This window comes from Mustela putorius, unplaced genomic scaffold (genome assembly GCF_011764305.1).
Source record: "Mustela putorius furo isolate JIRA1106 unplaced genomic scaffold, ASM1176430v1.1 tig00000083_pilon_pilon_pilon, whole genome shotgun sequence".
Classification (NCBI taxonomy): domain Eukaryota; kingdom Metazoa; phylum Chordata; class Mammalia; order Carnivora; family Mustelidae; genus Mustela; species Mustela putorius.
In genome coordinates this window covers 13990469-14007382 of record NW_025421273.1, presented here as the reverse complement: position 1 = coordinate 14007382, position 16914 = coordinate 13990469, and the positions used below count along the sequence as shown (strand labels likewise).

Genomic DNA, 16914 nt, shown 5'->3' with positions numbered 1-16914 from the left:
CGAGGAGGGCTCCCTGCCCGCCCCCCTCCCCCCACTCCAGATGCACCCGGGGGTTGGGGGTTTGTTCAGTCCATTTGCGCGGTGGCCTGAGGCCTTATGAATAAATCCTTCTTCCTATGGCGTTTGGGTTGGACGAGGGCTCTCCGAGGGGTGGTGACAGACGGCCAGGCTGCGGTCTGAAATTAGAACTGTAAAACATCCGTGCGAAGCCTGATGGAAGGCCTCGTGGGGACGTTGCAGGTCACCGTGAGCTCCTGGCAGGGGAGGGGCTGCTGCATATCCGCCAAGGCCAAGGACAGCCCCCTCCCGGCCCACCATATGGAGACAGCTTCAGACACCTCTGGAGGCCACAATGGGGAGTCTGTCTTCAGGAGACACATGATTTGCTGCCGCCTGTCCCCAAGCTGTCCTGCTAAACTGGGGTGCATGGGGGTGGGGGCAGTGGGCTTGGGTGACACATCTTTGCGGACATCTGTACTTCAGCTGCCCGGGCAACAAGGGTCCCACCAGTGTGGGCACTGCAGGGACCAGGAGAATCTCTCTGAAACTACCCTGTGGACACGGCATCTTACTGGCTTCTCCCAGGGAGAAAGGGCTGCGTGGGCAGGGTCATGGGTTCAAGGTCGTGGCTCCTGTGAGATGTTCTTTCTTGCTTTTGTCCTCTTTCAGTTCTTATATCCCTGCCTGTTTCTGGTCCCTATGTGCTGGGGATACCCCAGGCAGGGCCTCCAGGTCATGTGGAGGGAGCCCACCGTGTGTGTGACGGGCCTGGGTCTCAGTCCACGGGGATGGCTGGGGAGTGGGCTTGAGTGTGGCCACAGGCCCAGCCTTGTCTCCTGGACTCTTTGCGAGGCTTGTCTGAGGTCTCCGAGGGGTGAGGGGGTCGGGGGAGGGGTGAGGCTTTGCTTTGTTTTCTATTCTTTGTATCTGGGTGAACTGCATCTCAAATTTCTCTTTCTTATAACAATTTTTTTTTTTTAAAGTAGCAGCAAGGAGTCACAGAGATAGTGTGGACAGCTGGGTGTGACCTCCCTACCTTGTGGCCAGACCCACAGGACCCTGGCGCAGAGCCCCACGTGGAAAATGTTCCATTTGGGCTAAAGCTGGCATTCTTGTCTGGGACACCCCATGCCTGCCTTGTTGGGCCACATCCTTTATGAACGTTCTCCTTCCTTTTTCCTGGAAGGGACAGGTTCCATCATCCTCCCACTCCAGACCCTTGTCAGAGACCCCCTGCCATCTCCCCAGGCCACCAGAGCATTGTCCTGGGACCCCCTCATTGTCTTATCAAGAGACTCTGCGGCGAGGGACCTTTCTAGAGTGGCCTCACACCTTCTGCTTTTCCAGAGAGTGCTAGACTGGACCCTCCCAGACCTTCCCAGACCCTGCCCTGCTCCCGGGGTGGCAGCCTTTCCCTCTTGCCTTTCCCAGGCGTGGTGGGAGGCAGAGAGAAGGTCGTATGGACACCACGAGCAAGAAGGAGGCCCTACTCTGGACTTGCCGGGAAGCCCTGGACCTCTGTTTCTGCACCTGGGTGGCTATAGGGCCCTTTAGCCCAAGTGGAACTTTCTCTCTCTGAGAGTCAGAGGGTGGGGGGCTGCATCAGAGGGAGGGCCCTGTCAAGTGGCAGGAGCTAGGTTCTCTGCTCCGTGGAAGATTCTGGAGGGAGATGCCTCATGCTAGCAATGGCTTAGCAAGTAGGCCCACTTGGGATCGAGAACCTCAGGGAACTCCTGGGGCCTGGGGGATCCCACCAGCCGAGAATCTCGGAGACTTCATGAAGTAGACGGAGAGGGGGTGAGGCTCCTGAGGTGCGTGGCAGGCGTGGCTGAGAGCTAGCCAATGGCCTGAGCCAGCAGCCCTTGGTGTCTACAAGGAGATGGTGGGCTTGACCAAGGTCTGGTCCTCGGAGAATCAGCATGTGCCCCATGGCTTTCTGAGCCCAGCCGCTCCCTGTCTTTCCCCGAGGGGTCTTGGGCAGAGAGAAATAGGATTCCTCTCCCTGGTAGATAAATGCAAAAGCAGCTCACTTAAATGGACCAGATTCCTTCATCGAGGAGGGCTCTTGGGTTGGAATTGTGCAGAGCTGAGCCCTGCTGTCTTCCTGGGGTATGGGGTATGGGCCAACCCTGCCTGCTGGTTGGGGGGAAGATGTGCATGGTGGGTCCACGGGAAGCCCCTCCTCTCTCATTTAGGCTGGGGAAAGGTCCACAGGGTGCTATTCTAGAAAAAGCCACAGTTTTGGCCTCAGACCAGCCTGACTCCAGCTCTGCCGTCTCTCGAGCACACCCTTGGGGTCACCCCCCCAGCCCCTTCCACACCTCCACTTCTAATCCAGGCGGTGGGAATGATGGTGCCCATCTGCGGGGCTGTTGGGAGACATAAAGGATGGGAATGTGTGTTCCCCCTCTCTCTTGCTGCGTCGTATCTGTGAGCAGTGGGACAAGGCCCCTTTGCTTGCCCAGGGCAGGGTCCAAAACCCTTCCCCCACCGGGGCTTACAGCCAGGTCTGGTCAGGGTGACCCTGCCTGAGTGCAGTACCTGGCTCAGTACCTTCTGTGTCCCTTCACAGCCCAGCCACACCCCAGCTCAGAATCAGGTTTCTCAAATGGCTTTTCTGGGAGAAAGAGAAAACGGACATTTATGGAGTGCCGACTGAGTACGTTCATCAGGGTCTAGTCTTCACCCTTCCATGGGTGCCAGTCCCCTGGCATAAAAATGAGCATCTTTATCAGGTTTTGAGGACAGGAGGGAGAAGGACTCCTCAATGTGAGGGCTGGGGAACGTCAGCCTTAGCTACCAGGGGGACAGCATGCTGGGGTATGTGTGTGTGTGACCCCAGTACGTGCACACGTGCCTGAGGTGTGAACACACAGTAAGTGACTCAGCCCAGGGCTCGGGGTCAGCAGCCGTAATGGGTCTCTGGTGAGAACCTACCCTCCTTTCCGTGTCTCCTCTGTCACCCAAGAGTAGGTTTGCTCCCATCCAGCCCCTATCCCGTCCAGCCCCAATATTGTCCAGAGCCATTCCCGTCTAGCCCCGATCCCGTCAGTTTTTCAGTTGAGATAACACTCGAGTGACCTAAAATTCACCATTTTAACTCTTTCCAACTGGGCCATGATCCCGTGGTTTTTACATCTACCGTGTATTAACAGTTAACAGTGGCTCTGTTCACTGAGTGGGCATGCTGGAGGCCCGTCCATGCCATCCTTCCTTCCTCCTCCCTACGGCTGCGAGGTGCTCCCGAGGGTGGCCGGGCTGCGGGCCATCTATCCCGGCTTGTTTCCAGTCTCTCCCAATTACGGTGACGCAGGAAATGACTTTGGACATCCATCATTCCATATGCACAAGGACGTCTGCAGAGTAGTGCCCTGGGGCGGGGTGGGGGTCATTGCCAGGCCACAGCATCCATGGGCTGCAGTTTTGTGAGCTGTGAGGTGTTGGTTTCACCATGAGTGTGTCTTACACACCCACCAGCAGCCTGTCAAAGGTGCTGGCCTCTTGCGGCTCCTTTGCGAGCTGGCTCTCTCTGCCCGGACCAGCATCCTTCCGAGTACAGGTAGAGGGTGACACCAGGGCCCAGGCCAGCTGGCAAGCTGCCGTCTCACACATGCCCTGGCCCGGCTGGAGCCCCCAGCCCCGGGGAGCCTCCGGAAGGGCCTGCTGGCGCTGGGAGACCATCCTGATGTCCGTCACCTTCCATCATCTTCCCTCCCTGCCAGCTGTAGACCAGCCTCCTCCACCAGCATGGGCTGTTGGGGTCAATGAAAGCAGCTGCCACCATCTGCCACCAGAGGCGCCCTCCTGCTGGGGCCAAGGAGCACTGCCGCCTCCCCCCCCCCCCCAAAGCTCATCATTTTTTGGAACAGGTGCTGAGGTGCTGGGGCTGGATCGGGCCTCCACAAAGGCACCCCCAGGAGGGTGTCTTAGCTCACAGCTTGGGACAGAAAGCATCCCTTTGTTCATGCGAGGATCCCCAGGTATGGGTGGCTTTCCACCTTTCTGTGTGGCAACGTGTGTTTACAGACCGCAGAACACACCTTGGCATGCTCTCCTGGGCATCCTGGAAGCCTGAGTGTGGAGGGAAGGTCCTCATCCATGGGCCCAGGGGACCCAGCTGCTCCTTCTCTGTGGCTCCCCCTGCTGGCCATAGTGAGCGATGAGACTGTTTGTTGAATGAATACTCGAAGTCACCATAAGACATCTTATTCTCTGCCTTCTTTTTTGACCTCCCTTTTTGACCTCCCTTTTCTCAACACTGGTTGCCTCATTTATTCTTTGTGTTCCCACATCAAACGCTAGCTGTATGATCTAGGGGCTCTTGTTTTATGTCTCTGTTCTCAGTGTGTTCACCTGTGTAATGGGCACAGTCGGTACATGGGGGAAGACACTAGCCTCCTTCCCATCCTCAGCATCTCTTCTGTGGGGCTCAGTGCACCATGGGGCAGAGAGCCAGGGTGGGCTTCTGCAGGTGTCCCTGGTCTGGACCCCTCCCCTGTCTGGGCTTCTGGTGGGGGTGAGCAGATGGGGACTCAGGCCCCTTTTTTGCGTACAGAGATATGTCAGTGTGGTTTCTTAAACATTAAGGTTAAAACACAGATTCTGAGTCAGCAGGTCGGGGGTGGGGCTCCATTCGGGTTCTGCATTTCTGGGAGCTCTGGGAAAGTGTGCATGCCTGGGCACAGACCCCTCTGTGAGCAGCGAGGACCTCGCCTGACATGGGCCGGCCCTGTCCCAATTGGCAGGGGCAGGGCCAGGGGCAGGGGAAGACTCATCAGTGTGCAGGGGGCCCTTCTGGGCCCTGAATTTTCCTTTTCTGATGGGAAGTCCATTCTCAGAGTTCACAGCTGAGCCTGAATTCTTGCTGCTGTGTGAGTGCGTGTGTGTGTGTGTCTGTGTGCAGTGGGCTTATTGATGGACAGCTGAACTAAGCCAGAGTATCTGTTACTTTTCTTGGATTATTCTTGAGCCTGTAGAAGGAGCAGGGCTCAGTGATCCACCCATACGAAGGGCTTGCATCTCCACTCAAGACTGTGCAGCCAAATGAGGCCTGGCTGTGTGCTGGCCATGGGCAGGGGCCCCATGTTTCATGGGCGGCCACAGCAGGGCCCCTGGTCAGTGCTGCTGTGGGAGCTCCCTCCCCAGGATACAGAAACAGCTGATGTGGACATGTGCCCATGGCCATACAGGGGGAGGGGGCCTGGGCCCTGGGATACCTGTGCTCTGATTTCTGGTGGAAGCCCATGTGGATGGATGTCACCCTCCCAGCAGCCTTGTGACGACCTACTGAGTCTGCTCCGATGTGCAGCTAAGGAAACTGAGGCTCGGAGGGCCAGGCTTGTCCCCATGCACCGCACCCTCCTTGTTTGTTGATTCTGCTGGAGACATGGGTGCAGCCATACCTGGGGCACCTGACGAAGGTGAACGCTGTTTGCAGGTGCAGATGCTTCTTATTGTGCCATTGGGCTCTGCAGCCCTGGGCCCCGGTGCTCCCTACCGTGAGCCAGCCTCCTCTCCAACTTGCAGATCTGCTCACGCTCCTTACGGGTCCCCTGCTGGTGGGCGACTCTGCTGGTTCCTCCAGCTGCAGGGCTGTTTCCGGAAGCCCCTTGCAGGGGCTCTGAGGGACAGACCTGCTGCCTTGTTTCTAAGTGCATTGTATAGGCTCCTTGAAGAGCCTGAGGAGTGAAGGGTGTGTCGCTGGGGGTCATGGGGACAGTGACTCACCATTGGGGTCTGGAATTGGCCCCATGACCTGCGGAAGGTCTCTGCATGAGTTAGGGTTTCTTTTCCTTCTTGGGGGGAGAGCCCTGGGCTGCTGCTCAGTGGAGGAGCAGGCTGGCGAGGCCTATGCCTCCCGCCTATGGAGCTATTCCTGGGCCCCGAATGGGGCTCTTGGGGGACCAGGCCTGCCCCTGCTGAGCACACTTCCGTCCTCTGAATCTGTTTCTCCATTTCCCAAGGCAGGCATTGGATGAAGCCATCCCAGGTCACCCTGGGCTCGATGTTCAATCTGATGCCTCCTACAGCCTCCTACTTGGGCCCATCCTGCTGCTTCCCTGACTGGGAGATGAGATCCAGCAGGCTTGGGTAGAATGGGGTGTCTGCAGACTCTCTCTCTCCAGCTCTACAAGGGACTGGAGGGGGATTCAGACTGGGGAACATCAGGCCTGGCTATGCTATTCCCAGGGTCCAATGCATAGTGAAAACATAGGGCCCTTTTTTTAAACATTTTTAAGAAATTTAAGATGGGGACAGCATTAAACCAAGCGTGGGCCCTGGGGGACTGCTTGGGTCGCACACCAGCCCGCTGGTCCTGGCTGCCTGGGACACTCTGGTTGGGGACACCTCATGTATGCTGTCCCTGGGAAGGGGGTGGGTTCCCCCCACCAGGATTCATGGGATCCCTCCTCTGAGGGCTGGAAGGCATCACTGTGGACAAGCGGGGACCGCAAGAACGGGGCGAGTTCTGGACCCTCGGGTGGTGTTTGCTGGTGTCAGAAGGAGATGGAGGGGCTCTGGAGGGAGCCCCCGACAGCAGGGGTTAGTGGGGTCAGCTGGGGTTGGCTGTGGCCTTGGCCTGACAGATTCTGTCTCCGCCCTGGATCTGCTTCTAGAAAGGGATATTCATTCATTCATTCATTCATTCATTCAATGGAAACTCTTGCTCTGTGCTAAGCTCTGCGAATTCGGGTGGAATGAAATAGATCATGTCCACCCTGCCCCCGATGGAACACACAGCCAGGCAGCCTCAAGGACAAGCTGGCCTGGGAAGTCCACAGAGCCCGGCTTTTCTTCCTGGGGTCACAAGTTGGCTGGACCCAGGGGACAGGACATCTGTCAGGAGCAGCCCCCCTGCCATGATCCCATGACACCTCCTGGGCCTGGGGAACTGGCAGTGCAGGGGGTGAAGACTCAGGGGAGGACCTGGGACCCGAGGGGCCCGCCCTCCCCCTGCAGGGGCTGTTCTCCAATCCCGGTCTCCTCCTTGGGCATTCCTGGCTGTCTGGAAGGAGTCACAGAGGCCAGTGGTGCGCTCTGGCTGCCTCAGGGATAGGAGGAGACCATTGGCCACAGCTGGGAGCTAGAAGCCCCAAATCCTGTTCCAGACTTTTCTCCCACTAGATCAAAGCACCCAGAGCTCCGGGGATAGGCCAGCCACTGGAAAATAGTTCCAGGATATTTCACTTCCAAAGCTGTTCATGGAGGAACCCCTGCCCTCCCCCCCATCCCTCAAGGGCAGGCCATACTTTTTAGTTTTTTGTAACAACTTTCAAACAGTAATGAAAACACGGGGCCCTTGTTCAAACCCATGTGAGAATTTGAGGATGGCATCTGTGCACAGATGGCAGAGACCCAGCCTCACCCCGAGTGCGGAGGACACACCCTCTGGGCTCCCAGGCTGGCCCAGGTGCTTACCAGCTATGCGCGCAGGGCTTACCCTCCCTCTGCTTTGGCTCCTTCTTTGGTTGGTGGGGGATGATGAGGGGCCCGTGGGTCCTGGGTGGAAACAGGCCTTAGTCATGTTAGCAGGAGGCATGCCCAGTGCTGGGACCTGAGGCAAGACACAGTCCCCTTCCCCAAAGGGCTCATGATCATGTGGTGGGAATTGGTACCCACCCCAGGTACCAGAACGGGGAGGGTACCAGAAGGGAGAGCGCAGTGTCTGGGAAGTGTGGGGGGCACTGAACCAGGGGAGGGGTCCAGGAGCCTTCTGGGAGGTGCTGTCCCTTAGACTGAGGTCTGAGAGTCTTGTAGGAATTAGCCAAGGAATTCGGAGTGGCGGTAGGGAGAGGGACAAGAAGGCCTGCTAGGGTTGGTACTGGGAATATGAAGGGGCTGGGCCTAAGTGGAGAGCCCCACCCAGAAGGGGGCGGGAGGGGCACTAGCCCTGCCTGGAAAGGGACCCCAGAGGAGGACTAGTCCCAGCAGCAGAAACCCCCAGACAAGGAGCTCAGCCTGCAGAAGGGCTGAAGTGCCATGTTAGGGGGTGAGCTCCCTGCCCCTCCAAGTGTGTGGGCAAGGCTGAAATGGCTGTGGTTTGATAAGGATGTTGGCTTGAGGATTTCACCTTGGAGGGGCTGCATTAAACAGACTTTGAGGTCCCTTCCAACTGTCACGCTCCAGCTCCTCGAAATCCCCTCTGGGAACAGCGAGACTATGAAATATAAATCAATAGGTTAAAAATACGCTTGTCTCCTGCACGTCCAGGCCCTGTCACTCTGCCTGTCTCCCTCAGTCTTCAGAGGATTCCTGCATGGCTCTGGCAGCCTGAGAGCCCGGCAGGAGAAAATCGCTTTGTTCCCGTGCAAGGCAGGGCTGATCGTGTCTCTGTGGATGGGGCCTTGAGTTGGTTTTTGATCATTGCTGCCTCTAGGATGCACACTATCCTGTTGCGGCCGGCGTCCCCTCCTCATGCCTTCCCTGCTTTCATCGCCGGGGAGAGGACGATCAGGCAGACCATGTCGGGGGGCAGCTGTGCCCCCAAACCTGAAAGCTGAGGAGGTGCTGCTGGCAGGAAACCAAACTCAGGGATGACCGGTGTGGTGACCCCAGATTAGCTGGGGGTAATGGCTCTGCTGGGGGGTGGGTGTTCCCCAGTTACCTCCTGGGGTTCCCATGGCAACGGGAGTGTTAGGAGCAGCTAATAGGGACTGACAGCGAGTGAAATGAAATTTGATGTATGGGAAAATGCATCGGCCAGTGAAATAATTGGGGAGAAGGCGCTTTCTCCTGCCGGGCAAGGCCAGTTCTCACTTCCTTTCTGTTGTTCTGTGAGAACTTTCTGGTGCTCTTAGATGCAGGTGTTTTTATCAGAACGAACAGTCGTTTTTTCTCAGGGGTGTGAGATGGCACATGCTCTGTCACACAGGGCCCTGTGTGTGTGTGATGAGTTGTTCGGCATCCGTGGCATGAGTGTGTGTGTCCTCGACTGTGTGCAGCCCACCGCCGGCCCGCTCGGCTGTTCTTGGGCCTTCCACAGCCCATCACTGGCTCTGCCATCAGCCAGTGCTCACGGGGGAGTGGGGTAGGGTGGGGGAGGGGGGTAAGCACAGCCTGCCAGTCTGGGGCCTCCTCTTGTCCTGGGTGCAGCCCCGGCGGGCGTTCTTGGCTGATCTCCAAGTCCCCATCTTTGGAACCCTTGTCAGATGGGTTCTGTGCCCAGCCTGGGCCACCACCTCAGTGTCCCTTTAGCCCCAGTTTGAGAAGGTCCAAGGCTGGGTTTGAGTGTTTCCTGGCAGCTCCCGGGTGGACCTCGCAGGACTGGGATGTTCCCAAAGTCACTGTGAAGAGTAGGGTGAGGTTTCAGAACCTAGACTCAAGACGCTCTGCTGCAGGGCAGCTGGAGCCCCCCAGAGAGCCTGCCAGGAGAGTCCAGGCAACTGATGTTCAACACAACACCCCAAATCCTGGGCGGCGGTGGGGGGGGAGTCATCTCATCCCTCTTCGTTCAGAACTGTGAAACCCACTGACTTCTCTCTGTTGCCACCACAGGTGATCTTGATCCTGACGAAGTATTACCATGCAGACATGGGGAAGGTTCTGGAAAGTTCTCTGTGGCGGTAAGTCACCCCTCCTTATGCACCTGCGTGTCTCCCTGGGCTGAGGGCCGAGACCCCCCCATGCCCAGCAGGAGCAGCCCTGTGAGTTGATGGTCTCCCAACTTTCCTTTTGGCTGCACAATGTGCGTAGGGGACAGGGAAGGTGATTGAGGGTGTCCCCCGTGGGCCCACACAGCCCTGGAAAAGAGAGAGCTCTATAGAAAGTGTCTTCGCTGGCTTTTCTTTCCGTGTGTCCTCCCCCCACTTCCTTTTCTGCTTGCCGGGGGAAGATGGTTTGCATTGTGAATTCAGGTCAGTGCACAAATGCCCTCTGCCCATGCCCTAGACTTCAGATATAGCTCTAGGAGTCCACCAAATATGCGATTCCTCTCATTGTTCAGATGTGTTTCTTTCTCTCTGGCTTAGCTGAAGAGCTTGGTGAATAAATGGGGGGGGTCTCTCTTTCTACGTGAGATGTGAATTCAGCCCAAGAATGTCAAGCAGCCATTCTGATGTTTTAAATGAGGTGGGAGAGAGGAGGTTTTGAGAAATCATGTCGGTTACTCTTGTCTTCGATGTTTACACCCGCTCACCCAGACAGCAGGGAGAGAGGCTCCCAGTGTCTCGCGCCGTCCTTGCAAAGCTTTTCTCGGGCAAGGATCCTGTTTCCTGCGAGGGCCGACCGTCGCTCCCATGTTCCCTGGGTGTTGAACTGTTTTGATTTTCAAGATGTGTTTCTCAAGGAACAATTAATTCATTTTGAACAACACCCAGACCTGCTCATCAGGAGTCCCGTGTGTGTGTGTGTGTGTGTGTGTGTGTGTCTGTGTCTGTTTCTGTGTCTGTGTTTGGGATTGGGGGGCCTCGAGCTGATTTATTTTTTGGTTTTTGGCTTTGCTTCTAGAGCAGGAGCATGATGGTTGATTCCGTTGGCTCTCGTTGGGGGATTCCTATGAGCCTTTGGGAAGGTGTTGAAATGGCACCTCGAGCTGGGTCCTTTCCCTGTTGTATGAGGATGGTGTCGCCTGGGGGCCAGCTGGTGTGGTCAGTGGTGGTCCTGATGGCGCCGGGTCTGGGGAGTAAGCCGCACGTGCCACCCTGGGTTTTTCTTACCCCTCTCCTGGCAGCCCTTTGAGGGTTTGTGCTCTGGAACTGGTTTCAGGGTTAGGCCCCCTGGGGAAGGGCTGGCCCATGGAGGCTGTCCCCCTCGCTGGGAGGATGGTCCAAGAATGGGTGCCTGGGTTATGCAGAGAACAGAGGCACCTGAGTCTTCTCTTCCCCCAAGCGAAATTCTGTAGTCCCCTTGTCGGCCCTGCGTGCCACATGTCTGCTGAGTTCTAAAGTGGAGGACTTCACCTTCCTCAGCACCCCCCAACTGTCCAAAGCCCGGGGGTCCTTTGCTCTCGGCAGCATCTCCATGGGCCGCACACGGAGGAGACGGAGGTGTCGTAGATGTTGTTTTGACAGTGAACAGCCCTCCTCGGTGTAATCTGTGCCCACGGGACAGAGTTGCCCATCCTTGTGGGGGACACGGTGGGGACAGTGGCTTTGGGCCAGCCCTGGGGTGTGGGGACTGGGCCTTCTTGCTTATGGACTCCAGATTCAGATTCTTCAGATGCGGGTAGAAAAGCCGAGAGAGAGGACAACCACCTACCTTGGGGCCGCTGGGACAGCAGAGTGGGGGTCCCTCTGCTCTACCCCGAGCCTCAGGTCCTGACCTATCCCTGCCTGGAAGACTGTGCATGCCCAGGCCCAACAAGCTGACCCAACCCAAAACGTCCCTAGAAAGGTACACGGTCTCGATGGAGGTTTTCTCCAGAGCAAATCAACAGACTTTAATGCTCTGTGTTCTCATCATTGTACACAGACATTTCCTCTCCTTTATTAAAAATACATGCAAAGGAATTAGTCATGTCGGAAGCAACCCCCCCTTCCCTGTTCAGCGCCATTCCTTCCTCTGTTTATCTTTCTCACGCGGTCGTGTTTATGGAGTCAGACCTGGAATGATGTCTCGCGTTCTTCACGCATCTGTTTCCAGCTCGTCTCTGTTGGCCTGTGGCTGCAGCAGGGCGCTCCGGAGCCTCGAACTCATGCTGGAATGGGTTCCTTCTGACGCTAGCCACGGCACCGCCATAAAGCACGTAGACGTGTGGTTTTCCTCCTCCTCCTTTGGGTCCTGATGTTTTAAACGAGGTGGGAGAGAAGGAGGTTTTGAGAAATCATGTTGGTTACCCTTGTCTTCGATGTTTATACCCGTTCACCTCCTTTAGGAGGCTTCACTTCCTGAAGTGGTATCCCGGAGCGATTAGCAGCAGGAAGACCACTCTTGCTCGGACCAGCCTGCCCAGCAATTGCCTGAGGTTCAGTCTGTGAGAAGGTCCTGGGGCCGCTGGAACAAATGATGGAAGTGACAGGAATTCATTCTCCCCCCGCCCTGGAGGTGTGGGCAGGACCGGGCTACCCCTGAGGCTCCAGAACAGGGTCTTTCCCCTCTTCCAGCTCCTGGGGCTGAGCGGACTCCAGGCCACGTCCCCATGGCCTCTCCTCTGTGTGTCTGTCCTCTGTGTGTGCCTTACGATGACACTTACCATTGGATTTAGGACCAGCCCAGGTGATCGGGGTGATCTCATCTCACAAGCTCTAGCTTAATCACCTCCATAACTTCCCCTTTTCCAAAGGAGGCTGTGTACCATCTCTGGAGGTCAGCCATGGACATGTGGGTTTGGCTCCACCATTCAGCTCCCGGCGTGGTCATGTCCCCTCTGGCCACACCATCCAGATCTGACTTCCTGAATGGCTCTTGCCCTTGCCCCTGGTTCTCCATTCTTAGCCATGCTCCCTTTCCGCCGCTCCATCTGTGGTGGGGCCCTGTAGCCCTTCCCAGCTCCTCCCCTTTCCCCTTGCTACCCGTCCCAGCCTCTGCCCTTGCAGGGCTCTGGGGATGTGAGAAGCACACATGCCCACAGTCTGGTCCTATTCACTCGTCCCCAGTGGCTTCCCAAGACTGACACTGGGGCAGCCCAGCTCTCCTTGTCCCGGCACAAGGGATTCAATGCAGGTTTGGAAGCTACAGTGGCAGGTGTAGAATGTTGGCGCTTGTGGTCCCGCAGAAAGATGATATGGCTTGTATCCATTCCGGGGTAGAGCCATGATGGTTTCAAGGGAAAGAGAAATAGCATTGGAACACAGAACTAAGAATGGCATGGTGTGTAAGGGCTCCTGTGCTCCCATTCCCTGCCTGCAGGAGAATGTTGCTGGGTCCTTCTCCTGGTTTGGGGCTGTTCCTCCAGATACATGGGGCAGCCAATGCGACCTGAGCGGGTTTCCAGGACACTGGGCAGGCAGTTGGAAGACTGAGACCATTCCTGGACAAACAGAAGAAGGGGTAGCCCTGAAACAGTGGAGGCCAAGTCCACAGCCACCCGGGGCCCGCAGCCTGCAGCAGATGTTTGCGACACCCTCCACCCCCTGGCAGCTATTTGGGGTCACTTGGCTGGTGGGGGCTAGTGGGTGATAGGCAGGAACAGTCTGGGTGAAGCCACGGAAGCTGAGAGCTGAGCCTGGGCTAGCCCGGTACTGGGTCCCTCACTGTCATAGATGTTAATTTTTTTTTTTCTTGCCTGGGATTTCTATCTCTTCGAAAAACACACTCTTACAGATTCTGATCAAGCCTAGCTCTCTCTTCCCATCCCCCACACCCCGCCATCGCCCACCCAGAAGAAACCACCTTCTTGAAACTGGCGGGGACCGTCCCTGAGTGTGCATTCTCGGTGAACGAAACGCGTGAGCATCAGTCCACCATCGATGGGTTCTACTGTTCAGCGTGTTTAAAGAATTGATATAAATGACATCATGGTGCCTTTCGAAATCTGATTTATATTCCCAACTCGGTTTTGGTAATTTCTCCGTGCAGCACGCGTTAGCTGGCTGATGTCTGCGTCCCCCTGCTGGGGGAGTGTGAGGATCCCCCCCCCGCCCCCGATTTTGTTATTCCCATCAGGGCTGCCATGAGCGTCCCCACATGCGTCTCCAGCTTCCTTCTTCGCTCCCTGCTGCCCGTCTGTCTGCCGAGGGATGCCCACTCCACGTCTCCACAACCACCAGGCTTCGTGTGTCTGCACTAGGGTGGGTGTGAGGGTGTATCTCATCTTTGTGATTTCGCACTTTTGTTTATTTCTCATCTTTGTGACTCTTCATGAGCCTGGACGTACTTTCCAGTATATAGTGACTGGTCAAGTTTCTTCCCCTCAGATTCACCTGCTTGGGTCACCCATCTTTTTCCTCTAGGGCGCTTAACGTTTTCTTAAACCCTGCCTCTCTGCCTTCAGGACCCTTGATTCTAAGGCTCCCAGCAGGCGCTGTTCATTCTCTCCCAATGGCTTCTTTTTTAAAGGATTTTATTTATTTTTGGGGGGAGGGAGAGAGAGAGAACAGGTAAGAGGGAGGGGCAGAAGGAGAGGGAGACTCCACTGAGCAGAGAGCCCATCTTGGGGCTCGATCCCAGGACCCCAGGATCATGACCTGAGCAGAAGGTAGACGCTTCATCAACGGAGCCCCCCAGGCGCATCTCTTTCCAGATAGCTTATCAGAGTGATGCCTCTTAGAAGTGTTTTTTTCTTTGCCACGTTATTTTGTGCACGATTCTTAGAAGAGTCAATCTGTGGGCGATAAGGGCGCCTAACAAGTCACCCTGAGCTCAGTGGTGTGAACCACATTCTTACCCTCATGCCCCTGGGTGGACTGGCTTGGCCTGTGGGTGGACTGGCTTGGCTTCCTTGTGCGGGGGTGGGGGGGTGGGAGGGCAGGCAGCTCTACTTTAGGCCGCAAGCTGGTGGGCATGGCCTGCTCCCCCTGTGTTTGTTCTGGGACCAGGCTGACAGGAGAGAGGTCGTGAGGACATGTTCTTACCCTGTGCCACAAAGCCTCTCAAGAACCCTGCGCCCACGGTCTCTCAAGAACCCTGCGCCCACGGTCTCTCAATCCCATGAGCACGTTCATGGCTTCTGCTCACCTCCCATCTGCTAGAATTCTGTCCACCAAAGCAACTCGCGGGGTTCATCCCAACCGCAGTGGGGGAGGGGAGCGGAGCAATGTTTGCTGAGCGACAGTTGCATATATCACATTGGTCATAGGGGTTTGGTAAAAATACACGTTTTGTGGTCCTCTAAGTTTGGGAAAACTTCTTGGGTTGAAAATCAATCAGGTTTCTCTGCCTCAGGACTTTGGGCATCTCTGACATGCCAGTGCCCCTCGGACGTCTCCTGGGGGGACTTGGGAGGCGTTTCTCCATCTCATCCGAGACCGCACTCTTTCATTTTGATTTTATTTAAATGTTACTTCATTTTAAATTTAAATTAAATCAGATTAATTTCAATTCCATTTTATTTATGCATTTTAATATGTATGAATTACTGTATTTTTGTTCGCTGAGCATTTCCTGGGACCGGGTTTCCTCGGCACCGACTTTGGGAAGCTCTCTTTCATGGATTTTGCATTCTAGTGGAGTTGGCATTTGAGGTGTTGAGATCACTTCTCTTCTTGTAGGATGTTATCGCGTTGTTACCCAACCCTGCTTAAAATCCGAGTGGGTTCTGCGGTCCTATCCTGTCTCCCTGGATAGAATTTGAGCATTCTGTGTTGGGAACACAGGGACTGGGGTGCTTGAGCCCCAGTCCTCTGAGGACCTCTCCACGTGCACTGATACAAAGCAGCTTTCCTGCAGACATGCATGACAGCAGGGGTGGGGACGTCCACGTGGCTCAATGTCCCAGGGTGAGGTGTACAGAGACGGGGTACGCCCTTCCCAAGCCAATGGCAGTCCCTTGGGGGCCCCGGGCTTCAGGGTGAACAGGGACACACTGGGCCGATGGAGTCCCTCTTGGAAGGCAGGGCAGCCTTAGACTTCAGGGAGCTTCACCCCGAGGCTAACTTGGGCTCTGCTGCTGCGTGGTTTGTGCCCTGCATGTATCGCGCTTCCATTTGGGCTCTGAGACCTCCCTGCCTCACCGCATCGTCTCCTGTCTCCCCTGAGCTGTAGATGGCAACGTGAGGACAGCAGCTAGTGCGTGGACGCCTGGCACTTAGTAGGTGTCCTCCCTCTCCCACCGGCCTCTCCCGGCGAGGGCTTCAGCATCACTGTGGAGGCCTGAGCTTGATTTAATCAAGACCCAGAGCAGACAGGGATCAGGATAGGCACTGAGTTAAAAGCTTTCAGGGGTTGAGTCTATTCAGTAAATAATTCAATTTGAATCAACAGTTTGATGAGGTCAGGCTCTGAGGCCTTGAGGTACCCGTAGAATGTTCTAGAACAAGAATCGGGGTGGCTGGAAGGTCACAGGACATTTGAGGAAGTCCCTCGGCATCCCCATCCCCGAGCCTCTTCTTCCTCCCTCTGTACTCACTCAGGTCCTGGCTCCCCCTGTTTCACGACCCTCCCAGGACTCCTCCCAGCCGGTGGTGACTATCTTCCTCTGCCCTCTCCTCCCCCAACCTCTTCCCCTTGCTTCCTTCACCTCTCTCCACCATCCATCTCCTCATCCGTTCATCCCCCTTCTGTCCGTCTATCCTTCATCCATTGACCTATCCATCTCCTGCATGTTCATCCCCCGTCCACTCACCAACCCCCCACACCCACTCATCCATCCATCCATCCATCCATCCATCCATCCATCCATCCACCCTGTATCCCTCTCCTGTCCACCTACCACACCCCAGGCATCCGGGCATCCATCTACCTACGCATCCCTCTCTCCATCCATCTGTCCTCTATCTGCCCTCATGCATCCCCTGTCCACCCCCCTACCCCCATCCCCCCACCTTCCATCCCCCATGTATCCATCCTCTATCCCCCAACCCCCCCAACCTTGCATCCAGCCATCCAGGCTCTGGGTTGGAGTAAGGCATGGCGAGGAGCCCCAAGACCCCCAGTTTAGTAGCGGGCACAGATGAGCAAGCGATGCAGGTCGATGACATACACTCTGCACCACGATGAACCTGAGAGAACCGGGGAAGCGCTAGATGCCTGCACTCAGTTTGGTAGAGCGGGTGGTGGTCAAGGAGGACTTTCTGGAGGAAGGTCCCATCCTCTGGCACCACTACAGTGTCCCTGCCCTTCCAGGGCAGCTCTCTTTGCACGGTGCCTCCCGCATGGGTATACTCGTCCCCTGCAGCCCCAGTTACCACCCCTCACCCCACACCCGCCACCGTCGGTTTCAGCCCTGGTGCAGCACACCTCATGCCCCACGCTCCAGCAAACCTTTGGCGACCTGAGCCTGCATTAGGGAGTACAGCTGCTGGCCCCGGCAGGTGAAAGGAACATTCTAGTCCTCTCCAGCCTGGTCAAGCCTGAGCCCAGCTTCCTGGGGGTGGGGGG

At 56.3% G+C, this 16914-nt stretch overlaps 1 protein-coding gene across 3 annotated transcripts in view; it reads left to right on the top strand.

The window, feature by feature from the left end:
- Window positions 1-16914, top strand: part of SORCS2 (sortilin related VPS10 domain containing receptor 2) — a 419778-nt gene that overhangs the window by 156792 nt on the left and 246072 nt on the right. For all 3 annotated transcript variants that reach the window (XM_045075320.1, XM_045075323.1, XM_013045841.2), the window contains exon 2: window positions 9496-9563. In XM_045075320.1, the coding sequence (XP_044931255.1) occupies window positions 9496-9563 (68 nt within the window). The remainder of the gene's footprint in view (window positions 1-9495; window positions 9564-16914) is intronic.